Source organism: Petromyzon marinus, chromosome 3 (assembly GCF_048934315.1).
Source record: "Petromyzon marinus isolate PM22_M1 ecotype Great Lakes invasive population chromosome 3, UKy_Petmar_22M1.pri1.0, whole genome shotgun sequence".
In the NCBI taxonomy this organism is placed as follows: domain Eukaryota; kingdom Metazoa; phylum Chordata; class Hyperoartia; order Petromyzontiformes; family Petromyzontidae; genus Petromyzon; species Petromyzon marinus.
This window is the reverse complement of record NC_133669.1, coordinates 6,083,955-6,099,413: the sequence shown is the minus strand read 5'-3', so window position 1 is coordinate 6,099,413 and position 15,459 is coordinate 6,083,955. Positions and strand designations below refer to the sequence as shown.

The window sequence follows — 15,459 nt, the reverse complement described above, 5'->3', positions numbered from 1 at the left end:
AAGGTCAAGCACAGCGCACGAGGGGTTGGGTGGCCAAAACCGCGCCCTGCCGCCTTTGTCTCCCCAGGTGCACACGCTAACTCGTAAGCAAACTGCAAAACCAGTGCAGGTTCAAATCGTCGCCACCACCTCGCGCTCTCTCCCCCACCGGCCCGTGTCACCGTGTGCCCCACCATCCCATCCCATACCCCGCACTCGCTTGCACCGCCCTCGATCCCCCATCGCGATAATTTCACCTCTAAATAATTCGGGTTTTTTTTCAGCCATCTGCTCCATCCCGGATACGTTGTTAAAACAACAACAACAACAACAACAACAAAAACATCCTTAAATGTAATTAATGACACCCCCCCGGTCAAACCACTGAAACATTGCGCGTTTTGTTGTTGTTTATTTGACACTTCGTTAAGGTTTTCCAATAGCGACGACAACGACAGCTCGGGAGTGCGTGGGGTTACGTGACAGCAACCGACAAAAGTACAACACGACAACGGAGAGGGAGGGGTTGGAGGGGGAGTGAACAATTTTAAATCGTAGATTTCGCGGCCTCCTCCAATCGGTGTCGCCACGAGTGAAGCGGTGGGGGCAGCAGTGGGGGGTGGGGGGTGGGGGGGGCAGGGGGGAGATTTTTGGGGGGTTCAGTGACCTTGGAGACACGGCGACACGATGACGCGGGGTCATCCAACAACACAGCCAGCGCGTAGGAAGTTATAGGGTTGTGTTTGTTGTTGTGTTTGTTGTTGTTGTTGTTGTTCTCCATCGACTCGTCAAGGTCAGAGGTGTCCACAAAATCATCCGAGCAAGGACGCGACGCCATTCAACGACAACGAATGTCTCGCGCCAGTTGCCAGCGCCGATTCCTGGAAAGCGCTAACCTCACCGACTGGGACAAATCGGGAGAGAACTTTGACGGACACACCTGTATCTAAGTGTGTGTGTGTTTGTATGTGCGTTTGAGGCTAGGTCATGATAACAATCTGCTCAACTAAACTCCACTTGCAACACACGCTACGAATGTGCACAACGCGCGTATGGATGCACTTGCAATTGGCTATGGCATTGTCCGGGCAAAAAAAAAAAGACACACACGCGCAAGTGCGCCACAAACGCACGCTCAAACACTCGGACGCACACTTTTTATGCACAAAGACAAAGATCCCCCCCATATAGCATTAACAGACTGTTGGGGCAAGTGCTGTTAGCGAGTAGCACCTATTAAGGCCGGCGCGGCACACGAGGGGATGGGTGGCCAGCACCACGCCCGACCGCCTTTGTCTCCCCAGTGGCGATGTTTACACAACGCACCAGGTACTAATTTGAGGCTGAGTCAACCTAGGGGATGCCCGGGACAGGTTCAGATAATCGTCACTGGTGTTGGCCGTGAGCGTGAATCGAACCCGGGTCGCCAGGTTCAGAGCGCAGCGCGCTAACCGCTACACTACACACATACACACACACACATACACACATATACACACACATACACACACACATACACACATACACACACCAGGGTCAAGGTCATATCATTTCGAGCCAGCAGTGTTTCTAGATCGGGGGAAATGAAACCTCGAGAGAACAATAAACGGAAACGATCTCACAAATTGAGACAGAATAGCCTCCACCAGATGTTTGGGGGGAAAAAAACAATAGACTTCCTAGTCTTATTTATTCGAGTAGTTTTTTTAATATATAGGTGGCCACGAAGCAGATGGATTCATTTAATTTTGCCACCATGGTGGAGGTGGGGGGGGGGGGGATTTTAAATGCTCATAATCCCAAAACGGGTTTTAAAAATCCAGTTTTGTTAAAATACCTCGAGACAATTGTGACACGTAATAAACGTTAACATTTCCTTAACGCAATCCTAAAAAAACCCACCGATATCTTGCAGGTAAAACATCTCCGTCGCGTCGAGTGATCGAGAATTACAACCTCTGATTTTGAAACACTTATCTGGGATTTAAAACCTCCGAAATGACAACACTGACGTGAGACAGCTACCGGGACGCGTTATTGTGGACACAGTGACACGAGAGACGTAAAAACAGTACGGTTTTTTTTCTTTACATCACATCGAAAATGTTGAAAAAAAGGGGTCGCAACGAACATATATAGGCGTGAATAAATGCGCAAAGACCTTTGTAGGCTTAGAGGTGCAGGAATTGCTGCAAGGATAATTGGTGGAGAACAAGAGCATTGCGTTGGACCTACTGAGAGGCTGCAAGGGAAGGCATACGGGAGAAGCATCATACTTTGCGCGGGTAGGTGGGAAATTTACAAACAGGTCAGCGGTGTACAAAACAGATCAGCGACGTTACTTTGCAGGCGGTTACCCCACTCACGACCTCGGGATGATCCACCGTTCCGTGTCCCAAAGTCACGACCGAGACGTGAGACGCCTGCCTGTCGCGCTCCGAGCGCTGGCTGGGTCATCATCTGCGATATCAATTCCACCTCTGCAGAGAAATGTACACGCACTGAAACCATACGTTATATTTCACAACCACCGGTGGAGTCGGCTTCGACGTAACACTTGCTGACCAAAACCAGAATCACGGAATCATCTACTCGACAGGAATCTACTGACACTAAAGTAAAGCGGTGATTTTAAGCCGGTTTTATACAGTGTGTGTACAGCAGTAGGCTCGTTACGCGCACCGGCTACCCATACATAATGTGACACCGAGTGGGGGCTATTTGTGTACAGGTTGCGCCTCTCCACAATGTTGACATCGACGGATCCGTCACCCTAAAGGAGCGATGCCATCCGCCGGCTGGCCAACACGTGTGATCTCGGCTGCTCTTTGCGATAGCGCACAGCGCACTTTCTCCACCGGCATCAATTCTGGGCGGGCTTGCTTAACAAGTCCAGCGCGGCTCTCCGTCGTGCACGCGGCCGTGTTGTATCAACGCGCTGTCCCGACGTTCCGCTCCGCGTCCAGCACGAGGAGGCACAACCCTCTTGCACGGTGGAGTCTGCTTGTCGACACCTTCGGCGGAAGAGGCGCTCTTGCGAGCGCCTTAAAACACGCACGGCAAAAGAAACGCTTTAAATGTGTGCTTGGAAACGCGTCTAGAACAGCGGCTCTTATAACCTTTAACTACAGCCTTGCACCGCCTTTGGTTCTCATTGTGTAAAACGTGTGTCACGTTTATAGGTACATCGGGTTTTGATGAAACAAAGTAGTTGTACTCACGTGCCCGTGCTCAATTCGCGTTTCGATGATTTACCTTCGAAACAAATCTGGCCACGTCTGGCACCGTCAGAAAGGGCATCTCGCACCCCAGGTTAGAAACCACTGTTCTAGAGCGACACGAACAATTGTCTTCGTATTTGAACACAACCGTCATTATATTTTTTTGTCTTCTTAAATCTAAACCAACTTCTCCACTTTATGTACAACTGTCGATTGTGCACTCTCATAACCGTGAGCATTTTGTGACGCACCAACGCCAGCGCCTCGCCGCGGCACGGGAGACGTCGCACTCGCCAAGACGCGGTGCGGAACGTGAAAAGTCACCGGGGGAGGGGGGGGGAAGGCGAGTGTCCGGAGAAGACCCCGCACGTGCGCAACGAAAGGAGAACTCTGAAACTCAACGACAAACTCCACGCTTCTCGTACGTGCGTTGAACCTCGTTCGCGCCGAACGCGGACGACCGCGCTCATCTTAGGGACACGCTTTTTCTTGGGTCCAGTTAAGCGTTGAGTTTGAGAAAATCCCCAAAACGGAGTGGCTTCATTGCAAACTGCTCGTAACGAAAATGTGTAATTCCAAGACACGGTAATAAATTATAACAAATAAAAGTAAAAATACGTTCATATACGCAAGTGGCGGGTCCCATGGCTCCAGCTCATGCAGTCAGGTCACCTCGGGTTTTGAGGTGACCTTACTGCCGTGATGGGCTCATTGAGAGAGTAAATATTCTTGGTTCTTTCGGTAAAGTCACGGAGATAGAAAACTAAAAGCAAAATTAAAAGTAAAAACAACCCGCGACGTTCCGATCACAACACAAGCGGTCTTCATCACTTGTCGAACACCGCTTGAAGACCGCTTGTGTTTCTATCTACGCGACTTTACCGAAAGGACCAAGAATATCAATTCCTGCAGTCACGAAAGTGTTAAGTCTAAATTCATTGAGAGAGTATTGTGGGGAAAGTGGAAGCAAGGCTTAATGGCACCAGTGTGGGTGCAGCTGGGCCGTTGCCAGACCCCTTCGCTGAGAAGGCTGCGCGGATTTTCTTGGCTGAAAAAAAAAAACCTGGGGCCGGAGTTCACAACCCACCGGAGCCTGGAGACTGGAGACACGCCAAGCGATATCGGTGTGGGTAGATCGTTGTGCGCGCAAGCATTGCATTGTGACAAATTGTGCTACTTCCTCTTATGTCTTCCCCTCACCCGAATCCCACTTTCACAGAACCTCGGTTCATTCACAAGAAAAAAAAAAATAACAAATATGTCGAGTCCGATTTGTATTTGATCCATACCCCAAATACTGTAAGAAGGTTTTTGGACCACAGTTTGTAAGTCAGATTCTAAAGTATACGTGGTTCGATCTCCAGCTCGTGCGGGATTCCGGAATAACAGCCAGGGTCGTGTGTCCGAAACTCATTCGTGCTGCGTGCACATGAGTCCAGTCCTGAGTAACATCTTGATAGACTCCTCAAAGGTGTGGGTTTATGAATACCCATTAATACGGGGTTTGGTCTCGTCACGAGTACTACAGGCGGTTTGAACTTCTACTTGACCGACTGTTGGTATTGTAAACACGGAAACAACATATTGAAGTGTCAGGCCTCATCGAACGAAATAAATCAATAGCTACGAGTGTTTTTTTTAAAATACAGTGCTGTATTTTACAAGCTTTAAAACAAATTAATAGCGTCCACTCATATCGCATTCTGGCTGTGACAAGCAGAGGATTCGACCTCAGCATTTGTAAGGAATGTTGGCCCCATTTGAAGGTCAGCAGCTGAGTGCAGGGTTACGGTTAAATCGGCATGAAACCGAGGATACGTCAACATTTTTTGCCATGAAAGATGGAACTAATCGTCTAAAAATGATTGGAGAGTCCGAACTGAACACGCGTTTATTTCCGTATGTTTTGCGCGTGTGTTATTAAACCGTGCGGTGTGTTGTTATTCTGAGCACACGTAGATATATACGGGGTGGGCAAAAGTGTGCGATTCACGATGTGCGAAGTTGTGCTTAATACATCGCTCGATGCCCCGGGGGGGGGGGGGGGTGCTGTAATTTCCAAACAAAACAAACAAACAAACCATGGTAGAGGTTTTTTTTTGTGTTTGATCGCGTAAATATATAAATTTGTCGTTAAAACCCACCACCACCCGACACAGCCAACTAGTAAGGGTTGTCACGTAAACAGAACGTGCCAATTCGTCACTAGTACAGCACACCAAAAAAAAACCCCTCTATCATGGACGATATTGGTCGCGAAAGCCTACTACATGTTAAACTAAACAACCAGAACCTTCGAAGAGCAAAATGAGTCAACGCAATGAATGTATCTCGTTGGATCCCATCCCCGACGCACGTTGCACACAAACATCATTCGACGACCGACCGGATGCCGAGGGGGACAACCGACGGATCGGCGAGCGTGGAAGTTCTCAACTTTGGTTCGCGACTCGCACAAGGGGGGGGGGGGGGGCTTCGGGCTCGATGGTGGGACTGGAGTATGGGGGGGGCACGTGAATAGTAGCCACGGCGAGAGGTATCATGGATGTGGGTGCACCGGGGATCGTACAAATTTTCCGGGTTGCCGACCCGAAGAAATGTTGTGCTATGCTCAGTTTAAAAATAATCCGCCCGTGCCGTATGCATGTATGTTGAACTTATTTTGCACCGCACGTTGACAACCATGCTAATCGGAGGTGCGAGTGCGACTTACGCTGCAGGTGATTACTTAATCACGATTCCTGTTTGTGCGATACGGTGTTTTGATTTCTCACGGAGTTCAGTTGTTTGTTTTTTCATTTCTATTTGCTTCTTTGCTGTTCTTTCTTTTCCAGTAAATTGTTTTTGGGTGACTCGGGTCACTCTTGCAAATGAGACAATATGCTGGTCTCCGAGAGCTCTTACCCGGTTTAGCAAAAATAAACGTGAAACTCCAAAACCGAAGCCGGAGAGACTCGGCTGATATTAAGCCCTGCTGTGCCCACGTGGCATCACTGGGTACGGCTGTGCAAGAAGTCACATGGGGTTTTGCAGCAGAGAAGAACTAAAAAAAAGTCTACATTGAAAGGTATGCGGAGATTGAATAACAAACGTGTGCTTTATTGGTCGATGAATGTAAAAGTTAATGTGTATCCTTTATTTAACACGTGTTCATATTTCTCTTGTTTTGCAATCTCTAGCACGTCACTTGGAATGTCATCGGAAGAGCAGGCTGCACTCACTTCTCTGTCTCCTGCGTTATTTGCTGTGCTTTAAAACAGTTAAAAAATATGCGCTGTGATTGGTTACATCAGAATCGCAGTCATCAATGCACCGCACTATGAACCGGGCGGCTTAAGCTCAATTCCCGGGGCACGACTAACATCGGTGGAAAGTTATATTTGTTCTTTTTCCTGGAACCTCCACTTGACTGACTCACCCTTAAATGGGTCCCTGCTGCACTTCCTTTCATTTATGCGGACAAATACATCGATCGCGGAAACACGGACGATGTCTCAACGGTCGTGCGGACACTGGAAACACGCTGCGATGCTCACTTGCCGATAGAACACAAAAATCGAATCAAATCAAAAATAGAGAGAGAGAGAAAAAAAAAAACCTTAACCCACGAAACCTGATAAAACAAAAACAAAAACCCCCTCTCCAACCATAACCACCTTTAGCTGTCGGAGTTGAGAATATCCCCCAGAGCAAACGAACGGCCGTAACGGTTGCCGGGCGCGACCGTGTCCAAATCCGGCGAGAATCCTCCGTCCTCCTCGTTGATCCTGCCGGACGGTGGCATCGACGGCTTGCGCGCCGGCGGGGCCGGGCGAGCCGGGCGCGTGGGGCGACCGGGGCGGGGTGGCACGGGCCGGCCGATAGATCCGGCCACCAAAGCCGCCGCCGCCCCGGTGGGAACGGCCAGCGAGGCCGGAGCCGGCGGGGGCGGCGGCGGCAGCGCGGCCAGGGAAGCGGCGGTGTTGTTGTCCGCCTCTCCCTCCCTGCGCACGGCGACGGTGCCGCCTCCCTGCTGGTTCTGCGCCTGCCGGTACCCGCGGCTGTGCAGGAGGCTGGTGGAGTCGCGCTCCTCGAGGGGCGAGTTCTCTTCCAGGATCTTGCGGCGGCGGAAGGAGACGGAGGCGAGGCTGCTCGGGTCGGGCCGCCGCGCTCGGATCACCTGCACGAGGATCACCAGCGGCACGGGCAGCAGCGCCAGCACGATGAGGATGGAGAGCATCGCCAGTGCCCACGGCGGGTAAGGCAAGTACTCCTCCGTGGCCTGCGTGGGGCGAAAGCAGGGAGCCGTGGGGAGCCGTGGAGGGGGGGGGGCAGTGGGAGGATGATGCCAAGAAGTGGGAAGAGAGGGGGCAGAGAATTTTGATGAGGGCTGGGTAAAAAACACATATGCACAAGTAAGGAGTGTTTATTGAGTCAAAATAATAATAATGCCATTTATTTACACAGAAAGCCACACCGAGTTTCGAGACTCTGATCCCAATAATGACGTTTTCAGCATCTGGGAGACAATTGCATTACCCACTGAACACCCGCACATACGCGGCAGTAACGCTCAAAGCTCTGCACAGATTACTTCATGAATCCATTCCTTGCATTGCCATCTCGAGGCCACCTCGCAGCCCAATCCGGCGGTCTAATGGAATCGTGCACTGTGCTCCGAACCCGGCGACCCGAGTTCAATTGCCAGCCACAGATAATGTACATTTGTCATCGCTTATGAGACAGAGGTGGCTGAGGATGGCGCGGGCCAGATCAACACCCGCGCCCGCTCTAACATATTTAACAGACGCTCGCCAACAGCTCTTGCCCCAACCGTCTCTCGAGAAGGCCGCACGGCGGGACCTCGGTGCGTGTCGCACCGTATCGCGGATCCATGCGTGATACCCAGGCGTCTGCATGCACATCTGGGTCACGCTGGCCACCAGCATGGCGATCATGGCGAGGGGCGAGAAGTAGCGCCACATGTAGTAGTATATGCGCGGAGGAGCGAACCCGATCATGTCCTTGATGTCGTCCATGAACCTGCGCGCCGCACAGCACAAAACAGATGTGTGGTCTGCTTCCCCAGTTTTGTCCCGATTGTCCTGCCGGTGCCACGTCATGAGACGAGAGACCCATTCAGAGCAGTCTGTGTGTGTGCGTGTTTGTTATTGTGTGTATGTGGGAGCGGTGGTGCAGTGGTTAGCACATTGCGCTCCGAACCCGGCGACCCGAGTTCGATTCGTGTGACGATTGTCTGAACTGGTCCTGTGCCTCCCATAGGTCGACTCAGCCTCAAATGAGTACCTGGTGCAGTGTGTAAACATCGCCACTGGGGAGACAAAGGCGATAGGGCGTGGCCCTGGCCACCCACCCCCTCGTGTGCCATTCCTGTCAACCCCTTATCAGTGTCCTTACCTTATTACAGACCAATTCAGACCTTATTGGTCACCTCGTGCCCTTATAAATCTCAAGGGTCATTCTATAAAATCCCATCACAAGGGAGAAACACAAACAAATAGACAAAAATTATTAAACAAAAAAACTTTTACGTATTCATTTTGATAATTGGTGTTAATGATATTTATCATGTTACTGTCTGTGATCTTGCATGCTCATGCTGCTGTTTGCTTGATATGTGGATGCACACACCCACGGTGTAGATGCACACCAATAAACACAGAAAAAGCTGTCCCACGACTTTTTTTATTTGCCCGTATGATATTTTTTGCCCTATTGGAACGGCTGTACGCCGTATGGACCTGAACGCTCAACTTCCCTGTACACGAATACGGGGTAAACCGTATGGGTTGACAGCTGTGCGTGCCGTGCCGGCCTTCGTAGATTCTCGCGATACAGCACTTGCCCCAACAGTCTGTTAAGGCTATACGGGGGATCTTTGTCGCCGCGTGTGCACGCGCGTGTGTGTGCGCACTTGTCAGTGCCGTATAGCCAGGCCACGGATGTGTTCTCCAGGATGACGACCACAGTGAGGGGCAGCGTGGCCGAGTAGTCGTCAAACATCGTGACGAAGTAGTTCCCTGAGCGCTGAACGAACACCAGGCCCACGAGGAAGGACGCTGCACACGTCAGTACTGCACGGTGGGGGTTCGGGGGTGGGGTGGGTGTGGGGGGCGGGAGGGGGGGGCAGAAGGGTTGAGGGACAGGGGAGCGGTTGGGGTGGTGGGGGTGAGAAAGGAAGACGAGTGGTATCAAATGAAACTAGCCAAAGAAAAAAACCTACACGTGTTTAATTTTTAAACTACTGAAATAAATTACTAAACAATTTTGGTTTTATTACCAGGTAAAGTCCGATCAGCTATATGACTCTTTTTCAGAAGCGACCTGTGCCACAAACGATAGCCCAACGAAGTGGCTTATCATCGTGCGGAAATTTATAGCAGCCAAATCCTCTAAACACGTGATGTGGATTCTAAATGTGGGAGGGAAAAACCGGAGGACCTGGTGAAAAATCCACGCGATCACGGGGAGAGAGACATGCAAACTCCGAATATACAGGGATCAGGATTAGGTTCGAATCCTGTATACAGGCGAGGTAGTTAACATCTCACCACCATGGCGAGGGATTCTGCTGCCGGATTTGTGTTGGCACGCGACATACATCTCACCCAATTTTGTCTCCTTGATTAAATACAATAATATTAATCAGATTATAGGAATACTGTCTACAATAATATAGGATTGTAATGTCGGATCATTATGGGTAGGCCCACCTTGCACTCTGGTGGCAGTGCCGTATGCTGATAATCCCAACCCGAACGCCGACCTTAGCAGCGTTCCGGAAATTTCCGAGCTAGAAATTAGGCCCCGGATAAAAGTGTGGAGCAATACGACTACACTGACGACGCATAGTGCATCATTGCATTCCTTAATAATTACAAAGAGCCTCTCCCATGAATTACAATCCAATCTTTCTTGAGAATTTGATCTCCGCATTTTTAGGTCCTCTTAACAAACAAAAAATGCTCTGCCTTGTTCGACTACCAATACTCCCAATTCTAGGATTAGGGCTCGTGTTACAGTTAGTGTAAGGGCCATGTTTATGATTGGGGCTACCGTTAAGTGTTTAGATTAAGGTTACACGTAAAGGTGAATTATATCGGTGGGCAAGGATTGCGGTCAGGGTGGGCCATTAGAGGCAAGATGACGATCAGTTATTAACCAATACAAAGGTAGCAACGTCTCATCACATGCCGGTAGCACTGCCACCTGGCCCGGGTACGACCCGGGGCAGGTCCGGGAATTGGCATCTGCGTTCGGGCGTCACGAATTGATTAGCACCGAGATCTGGTTTGCGGGCATTGTGTTGAACTTTATCACAGAACGCAGTACGGTTTTTGTTTTTTGGTACGGACTTGTGGGCTGACTGAGAATCACACGCGTGTGTGGGTCTGCGAGGTAAAGGGGGCGGCAACCACCACCTCACTCCCCGCCTGTGCACATACGTGTGACGATCTCCTTGCGGATCTTGAAGGTGTCGACAATTGGCGTGACGAGACCCTCCATGGTGCCGAACATGGAGCCGAGGCCCAGGCTGAGCAGCATCATGAAGAACATGAGCGACCAGAATGGAGACATGGGGAAGTGGGTTATGGCCTCCGTGAAGGCGATGAACGCCAAGCCCGTCCCCTGCACCGCCTGGCACACCGCGCGAACAAGAGACGCAACGATGCACGTTTACCACAGAGCGCCACGCCAAACGAAGGCATGTCATGCCCCCCATCGCACGATGACGCTGTTATCATTCCAGTAGAACCCCTCTTAACGACGGTGATTGGTTCCACGAAACCGGTCGTTAAGTGATTTGGTCGTTAAACGAGTAGATCTTTCCACGTCAAAGCACAGGAGACACTGAGTGTAAACAATGCCCTAGCGCTCATGAATAGACATCGTTGATTGGATGAGGCCTGGTCAGACCACTTTGGAGCTCGCCGATTGGCCGAAATTGGCGGTCGCGTGCTCGTCGTCGTAAGCCCGTCGTTAACAGGGGAGTGGTCGGGAAGCGAACACACGTGGCCAACCGCGTGCATCCTAGCGCGAGGTGTGCATGTGGATGAGTGCGTGCGTGCGCGTGCCTTGTTGAGCTCGTCCTCCAGCAGGCAGGGCTGGAGACCCAGGGCAGGGAAGTCGTCCTTGTGTACGATTTGCACCACGTCGTACATGCTCTTGTAGTCGTCCACCGAAGGCTTGCTGAGGTTCACGTAGCTTGGGATGAGCGTGATGCTCACGGAGCCCGAAGCCACGAGCGACATCATGTGGGCCCAGTTTCTGCGGAGAGGTGACGGGGAACGGTCACGCAGTCGCGTGAATTCTTAATTCTGGGTAATTGTCACGATGATAAAGAAAGAAATCACAAATTCGAATACTGCTCTCATTGCTGGAGTGGAGAATTCAGCCTCTACCCCCTTTGGTCACGTGATCCTTCTACGGAAAACACGGATGAACTAAGGTCGCGCGATGTGAACCCAGGTGGTGCTTGACAGAATTCAACCTCAAGCAGTCAAGACGATTGATGATCCATCACTCACTGATTCAGTCAGTTAGTCGCCTCCTTTTTTCTCTTCTATCACTACTACCACCATGGTTACTGCTCCCATGAACGTCACTCATTGATTTATCTACCCATTTTGAGGACCCAGATTTAACAGACTGACTTTGACAGACACCGTCCGTAGCCAAAAGCGCCTGTTGAGCCTCGTCCATAACGTGATCATCGATCACACTGCAGATCACAACACTTCCCTTGCTGATTTATTTCCACGTACGGATCCACTTTGAAAATTCCTTCCCAGATTTTTATAACATAGCTCAATTCAAGAGACGTACAGTTTTCATTGACTCTCGTCTAGTACACATTCAAAAGTGATTCTGTTTGTTGCTTGCTACATGCCATTTTTCAGCCTTTGGGCCTGTGCTCAGAAAACCGTGATCATAAACTCGATAAGAAACTCAGATAAACTCTTTTTTTATTTTACCCGGTAAGGCCCAATGACCTATATAGCTTTCTTTCAGAAGCGACCTGGCCACAAATGATAGCTGAACGAAGTAGCTTATCATGTGGATATTTAAAGCGGGCAAATACTCTAAATGCACGTTGATTGTAAATGTGGAGGGAAAAACCGGAGGACCCCGAGAAAAATCCACGCGACCACGGGGAGAGAGACACGCAAACTCCAAATATACAGCAGGCGTGAGGGTCAGGATCGGACCCATAACCTCCTGTATACCAAGCGACGTAGTTAACATCTCGCCACCTTGGCGCCCTTAGGAAAAAACGTTTTGCTGGCTGTCTGGCGGCATGGCTGGCGCATGGTGGTGACATCACCGCGCAGGAGTGACGACGCCATCCGCATCCCACCGCGTTGATCCGGGCTTATGCACCGTGGCGTCACGCCTCCCCGCGAAAACACACCCGGCCCTCCGGCCGTTTTATCCCGTAGGAAATGCACGGGCAGCAACCAGTTACGCATACGAAAATAAAAACAACCCACGAAAAAAAAAACGAAATCACGACGCGTCAAAAGGGGCGCAAAACTGACGTAAAGGACGGTCAAACAAAAGAGAAGGGAGGGCGCGCGCCGCACTCGGTGACGCAGCTCTCGTTCATGACGTTCGCCTTGAAGCCGAGGATGGCGAACACCACGAGGGTGGCGAGCAGCGACGTCAGGAAGTTGATGACGGACACGAGCACGGCGTCGAAGTGGCAGTTGTTGTCGCGCTTGTTGTACGACGAGAAGGCGATGACGCCGCCGAAGCCCAGGCCCAGCGCGAAGAACACCTGCGTGGCCGCCTCGCGCCACACCTGCGGCTCGGCCATCATCTCCAGCTGCCGGGAATTAGAGTCAAGGGTCAAGAGGTAGGGGTTGGGGCATATTCAATTATGTGTATTCAGGTTTTCAGATTTGATTTTCCAGCTCAAGCGAGCATTTGGGGCGCCGAAGTGGCGAGATGTTGGCTACCTCGCCTGGTATGCAGGAGGTTGTGAGTTCGATCCCGATTCTGACGCATGTTTGTTTGGAGTTTGCGTGTCTCTCTCCCCGTGGTCGCGTGGATTTTTCTCCGGGTCCTCCGGTTTTTCCCTCCACATTTAGAATCAACACGATGTTTAGAGTATTTGGCTCCGAATACATTTTCCACACAATGATAAGCCACTTCGTTGAGCTCTCCTTTGTGAGAGCCAGGTCGCTTCTGAAAAAGAGCTACATAGCTCAGTGGGCATTACCTGCTAAAATAAAAAAAATTGTCTAAATTAAAAAAATATATTCAGACGTTGCTCACCTCGTGTTTTACAGCCCTGTACAGTGGTGGCCTTTGACGGCTGCGTGTCTCTGCCGAGGAGAACCACTGCTGACTTCCTCACGAAGTGCTACTTATTCTGTCGCCTCGCATATGGGGTTGACTTCCGAGTTAACCCCACACAAGTGATCAGAATATAGACATTTGTATACATCATACGAGCATGACTGCCGAACAGTAATAATTTTACCATGCAGAAAGCTTGGTAAAAAAAAAGCAGAATGCTTGGTAAAAACTACCTAAACTCCCCAACATGTAACGTCACATGTATTATTATTATTACCCGGGTTTACCCAGGCAAGCCCTACTGAGTCTCACGACTTTTTCCTGCCGCTGTGTGCAATCCCAAGTAAGTAATTAACACGGAATTCATATTCTTTAGGTCTTTCGGTAAAGTAGATCTACGTGGCTTTACCGAAAGACCCAAAGAATATGAATTCCGTGTTAATTACTTCCTTGGGATTGCACACAGCAGCAGGAAAAAGCCACGTAGATCTACGTGGCTTTACCGAAAGACCCAAAGAATATGAATTCCTGCAGTCACGAAAGCTTTACGTCAAGATCTACACCTAATTATTTTGCACTGAGATGTTTGGTCAATACAAGTAACATTTGTATCGTTTTGTTTTAGCTGTGGGAGGAAAGCGGAGAACCCAGAGGGAACCCATGCAGAGCAGGGGGAGAGAACACACACAAACGTCGAGCGAACAGGCACCCGGCCCGGGAATCGAACCCAGGGGCTGCTTGCTGTGAGGTCACGAGTGTTACGACTGTGCCACCCTGAAACAGACGTAGGTGAATGTATTTACATATTCTTACCGAAAGAGCTAAGAAAATGAATCACTGCAGTCACGAAAGCTTTAAATAAAAATTGAATGCATTTACATTAACAGGTATAGGTGGATAATAGCTTAACCAGACTTCACAATGCCCCCCACCCCGCTAGTCAAGCCTTTGCAGTGTCCTGCCTGCCCCGAGCTCTCCTTCAATATTCGTGCTCTGCGCCATGTGCACTGTGCATATCCATTGGGGCACCAGTCCCGTAATTGCTTGCGTACAGGCTGTGTGCAGAACACAATGGTGACTGCAATTCAGGTTTATATAGTGTCTAAAGACAGCTGAAAAACAGAGTGGCATGTGCATCATGTATACTTCAATATATATCGTGCATATGTTTTCTAGATAAGAGATGGTGGCTTATTATACACTTGCTATAAAACAAAGACAAAAGATCCCCCCTTACAGCCTTCACGGACTGTTGGGGCAAGTGCTGTTAGCAAGCACCTGCTCTCCACACACACAAACAGGGTACTGGGCATCTCTCTCTCTCTCTGTGGAATCTCAATGTACCCTCGTCGTTGCTTATTTATACAATGGTTTCCAAAACGTCCGTGTATATATATTTTTTATGACGGTCTTGATTTGCGAGAGCTGGGATGACTGCTTCAGTTTCCATTTAATCGAATGCCATTTCATCATCAGTAAAAGCCTGTCCCTCGCTGTAATGCCGATCTGATTGACGGTACTTGATACTCATTTGTCATTGCCTGGGCTCTGATTGATAGTGTCCATGCGGAGTCAATGTGGGAAAATTTATATTTCCTGAATCCATCTCGCTCGCTTGGTTGGCCTCGAATACAGCTGCTTAAGATTCCACGCGACCAATTTATATACGCGTGTGATCACGGCTAAAGGGTCTGTAATCCTTCTTCAAAGCAGTTCCATGTTCATTTGCACACTGGGGGATGATTGGGGCATCGTTCCACAAGCATTTCTGTGGAAACATTAGTGTAAAATCAAGGGTCAGCTAAATTTCTACCAACAGCCAGTCACGCTTTCTATGGTGATTGTGCACTCTTATTTCACCTGAGCCGAGAGCTTTAAACTTTTTTTTTATCTTCACACGTAGGAGGGAAAACTGCAAAATGTTTGCGTCCGCGGGAATATAATTTTACAATCACAA

General features: G+C 49.8%; 1 protein-coding gene across 7 annotated transcripts in view; it reads right to left on the bottom strand.

The window, feature by feature from the left end:
• Nucleotides 1–371: 371 nt before the first annotated feature.
• Nucleotides 372–15,459, bottom strand: part of LOC116952531 (sodium-dependent neutral amino acid transporter B(0)AT2-like) — a 54,506-nt gene continuing 39,418 nt past the window's right edge. For all 7 annotated transcript variants that reach the window (XM_076073167.1, XM_032971956.2, XM_032971966.2 and 4 more), the window contains 6 exons: nt 12,785–13,026; nt 11,276–11,468; nt 10,646–10,838; nt 9,115–9,274; nt 8,060–8,222; nt 372–7,461 (listed from right to left, as the gene is read on the bottom strand). In XM_076073167.1, the coding sequence (XP_075929282.1) occupies nt 6,859–7,461; nt 8,060–8,222; nt 9,115–9,274; nt 10,646–10,838; nt 11,276–11,468; nt 12,785–13,026 (1,554 nt within the window). In that variant the 3' untranslated portion in view covers nt 372–6,858. The remainder of the gene's footprint in view (nt 7,462–8,059; nt 8,223–9,114; nt 9,275–10,645; nt 10,839–11,275; nt 11,469–12,784; nt 13,027–15,459) is intronic.